At 40.3% G+C, this 6,454-nt stretch overlaps 1 protein-coding gene across 2 annotated transcripts in view; it reads left to right on the forward strand.

Annotated features, from left to right (window-relative positions):
• Positions 1-6,454, forward strand: part of ZFP91 (ZFP91 zinc finger protein, atypical E3 ubiquitin ligase) — a 30,742-nt gene extending 24,288 nt beyond the window's left edge. For both annotated transcript variants that reach the window (XM_082845584.1, XM_082845585.1), the window contains exons 10-11: positions 1,665-1,764; positions 2,347-6,454. In XM_082845584.1, the coding sequence (XP_082701710.1) occupies positions 1,665-1,764; positions 2,347-2,857 (611 nt within the window). In that variant the 3' untranslated portion in view covers positions 2,858-6,454. The remainder of the gene's footprint in view (positions 1-1,664; positions 1,765-2,346) is intronic.

Genomic DNA, 6,454 nt, shown 5'->3' on the forward strand with positions numbered 1-6,454 from the left:
TAATAATCCTTGGAGGGTAAGACTAGGAATTCCAGTAGCAGAGATTTCATGTCTCTTGCACAAGGTTATATGGTCAGTGTCATATATATACCCTTTCCATCATTTACTAAATGTGTGACTTAGGAACGTTACTTAATTTCTTCTCACTTTTCCTCATTTGTAAAATAAAGCTAATAATGTTACCAGTAACACTGAGTTATTACAAGGATGAAATGAGATAACCTATAAAGTGCTGTTTACTGCACAGGGCCGGGCACCTGATAGCACCGCAATTTAAACTCAGGTCTTAGTCACTCCAAAGTCTACTGTCTTTGCATTACACTATGTTTCTTCAGAGAGTATGCTCTCTCCACTGTTTCTTGATAGAAGCTGCCATTTCTCCACTCCTTCTCCCTGCTACACTGTTTTATCCTATAGAAAAGTACTTTGTGACAACCAGTTTAGACTGTTTTAGTTAAATATTACAAGCCTACTATGACAAACAGTGTTTTAGAAATTCAGTCCATTCTAGATATTTATATTTGGTTGATACAGTTTTATGATGTCAGTGTTAGAGAGGTTTCCTTTTCCAAATTAGTGTTTACTGGCTCCCTTTGAAAATACAATTTATTTAAGCAAGTAGAATGCCCCACATGGGTTTGTCATGCGACTGTGGAGCTGGAAAAGTGGACAAGACCTGAGAGATACTAAGCAATTGTCCCTGAGTTAGAAGTATGCATTTTTAGACCCTACCACTCATTATGTAGAACATAGACCAGACTTTAGCTCCATTAAGAGATGGAGAATCTCAGGCCTTGCCTTAGACCAACTGAATCAGCGTCTGCATCTAATAAGATCCCCAGGTGAGTCCTCAGTACATTCAAGTTTGAGGAAAACTTGACTCTTCTCCCACACTTGGTTTTAGAACTGTTTGGGATAGAATGTAAGATTAAATTGGATGCTGTTTGCCTTTTGACTTAGCCTTGTGTTTTTACTGCGACTATTTCTAGTAATTTTTAAGTGAAAGGCATAGAAAATGGGTAGTGGCCATTTATTCAACAAATGTATGTTGAGCATCTGTTTGTCCACTTTCTCCCCAACCAGTTGATTAAGAAATTAAGTCCAGTGTTCCTTTGCCCCATAGAATTTTTGAGAGAAGTTTAAATTGTTTATCTTGGGTAACTTTTTAAAAAATCTGAAATAGAAGATATGAGTAGCACTTTATATTTGGGTCACTTTTCTTTAGGGAATGCCAACTTCTTTTGTTGTTGTTGAACGCTAGATTCTTTATATGTAAGCATTCAGCTTTCACAGTCTGTGAAAAAAGCTGTTTTAAGAATAAAAGTTATGTAAAATGTAGTTGTTTACTTGCTAACCAATTTATCCAAGGTCTGGATTACTGGTAAAATTGAGATTAGGATTCCAGTTCTGATATTTCTGTCTAGCTGTGTTTTTTATTTTTGTTTTTTAAAATAGGTTCGTATGCTACTGAAAGAATGGACTAAGAAGAGATGAAAATGATATTATTATAAGTTTTGTTTATCCAAAGTGCTTATATATTAAAAACAGTATTGCTTGTCCTCTAAATTCACCTGCCTGATCATCTGCTTGTTGTAAGCTAGGAAAAAATACTTAAGAGGGATTCTAAATGGAACACTAAATAACCACATTATTTTTCTTCTTAGATCAACGAGATTATATCTGTGAATACTGTGCTCGAGCCTTCAAGAGTTCCCACAATCTGGCAGTGCACCGGATGATTCACACTGGCGAGAAGCCATTACAGTGAGTACTTGTTTACTGGTGAACATCTGGGGTCTCAGTGCATATACCCCACTTGAGGGTTAGACCCTTTACAGACATTTCAGCCGGCACTGCTATTTTACTTCTACCAAATTAAAGAGTGGGTATTGGGCTTCCCTGGTGGCGCAGTGGTTGAGAGGCCGCCTGCCGATGCGGGGGACACGGATTTGTGTCCCAGTCTGGGAAGATCCCACGTGCCGCGGAGCGGCTGGGCCCGTGAGCCATGGCCGCTGAGCCTGTGCGTCCGGAGCCTGTGCTCCGCAACGGGAGAGGCCACAACAGTGAGAGGCCCGCGTACCGCAAAAAAAAAAAAAAAAAAGAGTGGGTATTGATTAGGGGAGCTACTTAGTCATGTTTTCTTTTGTTTTCCTCTTTTTCAAACAAACAGAAAGGGGAAAAAATCAGATTAGTTTTCTATCTATTAACTTTTCCTAATCTTTCACAAGAAGTATATATTACTGACTGTTGCTTATAAACGTAACCTCTAAATTCCCACCCTGACGCTAAATTAGAGTCTCTTTATTTCTCTATTTGATCAGCTATTTTGTTTTTCACTCTCCTTAGATGCGAGATCTGTGGATTCACTTGCCGGCAAAAGGCATCCCTTAATTGGCACATGAAGAAGCATGATGCAGACTCCTTCTACCAGTTTTCTTGCAATATCTGTGGCAAAAAATTTGAGAAGAAGGACAGCGTAGTGGCTCACAAAGCAAAAAGCCACCCTGAGGTGCTGATTGCCGAAGCTCTGGCTGCCAATGCAGGCGCCCTCATCACCAGCACAGATATCTTGGGCACTAATCCAGAGTCCCTGACACAACCTGCAGACGGTCAGGGTCTTCCTCTTCTTCCTGAGCCCTTGGGAAACTCCACGTCTGGAGAGTGCCTTCTGCTAGAAGCTGAAGGGATGTCAAAGTCATATTGTAGTGGGACAGAACGGGTGAGCCTGATGGCTGATGGGAAGATCTTTGTGGGAAGTGGCAGCAGTGGGGGCACTGAAGGGCTGGTCATGAACTCGGATATACTCGGTGCTACCACAGAGGTTCTGATTGAAGATTCAGACTCTACTGGACCTTAGAGGAAGGGAAGACTTTGGGCACTGGGACAGCTAAGACTTTGTATTTAAAAGACAAAAAGGACAAAAAAAAAAAAACTTTAAAGCATTTAAAATCTAGTAAAATAACTGAAGGGCCTGCTTTTTCCATTGTGGATCACAGCACACGTGCGCACACACACGCGCACACACACACGCGCACACACACACACATCCCCTCTTCTCCCTCTGTTGTCCCCTTTATAAAATTGATGTTGCCTTTACCAGAAAGCTAGACAAAGAAAAAGCAGCAGCAGCTCTTAAAGTAACGGTTATTCTTATACTCAGTTCCAGCCAGGCAGACTGCCTGCTCCTCAGCGGGTCCCCCTCTTCAGCCTGTAACTCTGATGTGCTCTGGATCAGCTTTTAACTCTTAATAATATATTAATATTCTCTAAACCCCTTCTCCTCCTTTACTGCTTCCCTATGGTTCTGGCTTCTATCCCCTGCAGCACATTTATCTTCAAAGTATCATATACTTCTAATCTCTGGAGGCTGGCAGCTTGACTTGGCACTTTAGGGCCCCTTAGCAGGGTGAGCTGTTAAAGCAGCACACATCTCTCACCCCCTTTCCCTCTATTCCCCCTGGGTTTAGGAAAGGAAGGATACATGGGGACCACCTCCTGCCTCTTCACCTCACCACCTTCCTCAGTCCCCCTCCCAACACCTCCGTAAGGTTCTCAGTGGTGCTCACTTGCTTTGCAAGCAGGCTCCCAACAGGGAGGGAACTACTGTCTACATGGTCTCTCTGACCATAAGACAGGGTTCTATATCAGTGAGAAAAGTCCCAGACTAGTGGCAGAAATTTGCACTTTGAACATGTGTGTTTTTGTGTTGTGGAACCTGAGATTCCTTATTTATTAACAAAGTCTGATTTCTCTTTTTTTTTTTTTTGTCTTTGTTGCTATATTTTGTGGGGCTGGGAGAGATTAGATTATTCTGACATGGGGTCCTTTGCATAAGAGGTACTTGTAGAAGGCAAGATACAGGGTTGAAGAAGCACAGCCAGCCTCTAAAATCATAGCTCTCTAGTGGCCTTTAAAGAAAGCTGGTCCTCAGCACTAACAAAATCACTACAGTAGCCTAGTGCTTTTCCGGAAACCTCTTTAGGGAAGGGTGTTAGGTTTGTGGTAATTAGTGGTCTGAGTTTTTAGAGCATCGAGATTTAGGAATTTTGAGGGGGTCAGGAAGGTTGTTCAGGGTCTGAATTATAGATAAAAGGTTTTCTCTTGTGAATTTGTTGATTTTCTTTTTTGTCCCCATCATTTCTTTGTACAGACCTCCCTGTTACCCCAGCTCTGGCCCCTTGCTTGCTTTGGCTTTGGCTTTGGCTTTGGCTTTGCTTTGCTTTATCATTGGTTGATTCCAGCTCCCAATTAGTGAAGGACACTGCCATCAGTGAAGGAATAGTCTGAGTCATACAGTTGTAAGTAAAAGAAAATTGCTCTGTTTTGTTTCCCCTTTAATAACACTTCAGAAGAAGAAAACCTTCAACAAAGTTAATAATCTGTATAATGCTTTGGTTTTCACCTGAAGTTGTAGGAATTATCATTTCCCTCGAGGTAGGGATTTTCATGGGGTGGATTACGTACTGTCCATGGGAAAGACAGTTTTGTACAACTTCATAACTTCCAGAAGACCAAAAGCATATTTTGGCCCATTTTTAGAGAATTAGAAGGGCAGTCTCTCCTACGTACCTCAGAAACTGGAATTAAAGGCTTGCCCTATTCATTGTTTGTCAGAAATGTATGATGGCTGTTGGAAAGAATGAAGTTTTGCTGAGAACAAAATAAGGAACAGCTTGTTTTTCACAAACACTAAAACTACAAAGTTTATCAGTTTTCTCTTTTGATTTTTTTTTTTCCCCAAGAAGAAGGGTAACAAAACGTCATCTCTGAAAGAGGCTTACTTTACACCCACCTAGTGTCAGTGGTTGGGATGCCAGGGAATAGGGAGTGAAACACCTACAGTGAGCAGTCTTAAATGTACTGTTGTTTCTTTTCAGTGTTGCAGATTTGCCATCCCCTTCAGTGTGAGGGTAGAAAATGGAATAAGGTTAGAAGGGATATAGAGTATGCTTTCCTGCCCACAGTAAGGATTTGGAGATGATTTTGGTATGTTGAGTAAATTTGAAAATATTATAAGGTTGACTGGATGGGTCTAAAACAAAGTTGTTCCACTCCCGTATTAAGTCCATTTTGTACTGTTTCACTAGCTAGCATCTATACCCCACTTTACTTTTTGTCTTCGTCACATTTATCTTATCCTTTGTCTCCATAAATTACATTTGCAGTTGTTAGTCATCAGATGTTTTAGCCACCTACACAAAAGCAAACTGCATTTAAAAAAAAAAAAAACTTTATGAGATAGAGGGAAAATATATTCTTCCCTGTATCACACTCCTCCCCACCAAAAGCAGCTAGTTAGTTCTCAGAAACTTTCTCCTTTCTCTGTTTTTTACTCATCTTCATTTGCCTGTAATTTGTTTCAATAAATTATTACAGCAGTTTGCGATAAATTTTAAAATAGTTTTCACAGACTTAAGATTTTTTCCTTTTGAGAAAAGGGGTGCTAGCAAAGTAAAGAGTTGGTTAAAGTAAACTATCTTATACTAGATTCTTTTCCCTTTTCCATTCTGCTCCTCATACGTTTACTTCATTGTCCTTCTAAGGAACTCTTAATCTTAAAATTCTACATTTCCTACTCTTTTTTTTTTTTTTTTTTTTTGCGATACGCGACCCTCTCACTGTTGTGGCCTCTCCCGTTGCGGAGCACAGGCTCCGGACGCGCAGGCTTAGCAGCCATGGCTCATGGGCCCAGCCGCTCCGCGGCACGTGGGATCTTCCCGGACCGGGGCACGAACCCGTGTCCCCTGCATCGGCAGGCGGACCCTCAACCACTGCGCCACCAGGGAAGCCCAACATTTCCTACTGTTAATCAAATTCTGCTACCTTTTTAATAACTCTTCCCACAGCATATTCTCCATCTTGAATTAGCAATTCTAAATTCTGAAAATGTACTTAATACAAATATTATTTCTACAAGATATAGAAATACATCTTGTAGAAATACATCTTTCCCCTTGTTTGTGGTTGCCCAGGGTTATTTTGTAAAATTGAGACTTAATATGCTTCAGAGAATTTAGATAAACACTGGCCAAGATTACTGGGAGTAAAAATAGATACATTGAGGTATGGAAAAGCATTCACATAGAGCACTTGAACTTCCTTAGAACCTGTTTGGAGAAAAAAATATAAAGAGTGTACTAAACCTAACTAAAGTTATTACAGTCCGGCTGTTCGAAGCACCATTTTTCCCTCCTGTCTTTTTCCCACTTTCCAGTGTACTCAAGAAAACTGAAAAATTGTAATGAATCAATTTAAAATATTTTATTTCCTAGAAGCCTTTTTTGCCTGTTGTAATATGCAGGACCCTTCTCCTTTGGTGGGAGAGACAGGTAGTTACCTGAATCTAGGTTGAAAAGGTTATGTAAAAAGAAATTATAATAAAAGGGATACTCTGCTTTTCAAATCCTTGTTTTCTCTTAATCTAGGTAAGGCATATCCAAAATAAATATGTAAA

This window comes from Leucopleurus acutus, assembly GCF_964270905.1.
Source record: "Leucopleurus acutus genome assembly, chromosome: 8".
NCBI lineage: Eukaryota > Metazoa > Chordata > Mammalia > Artiodactyla > Delphinidae > Leucopleurus > Leucopleurus acutus.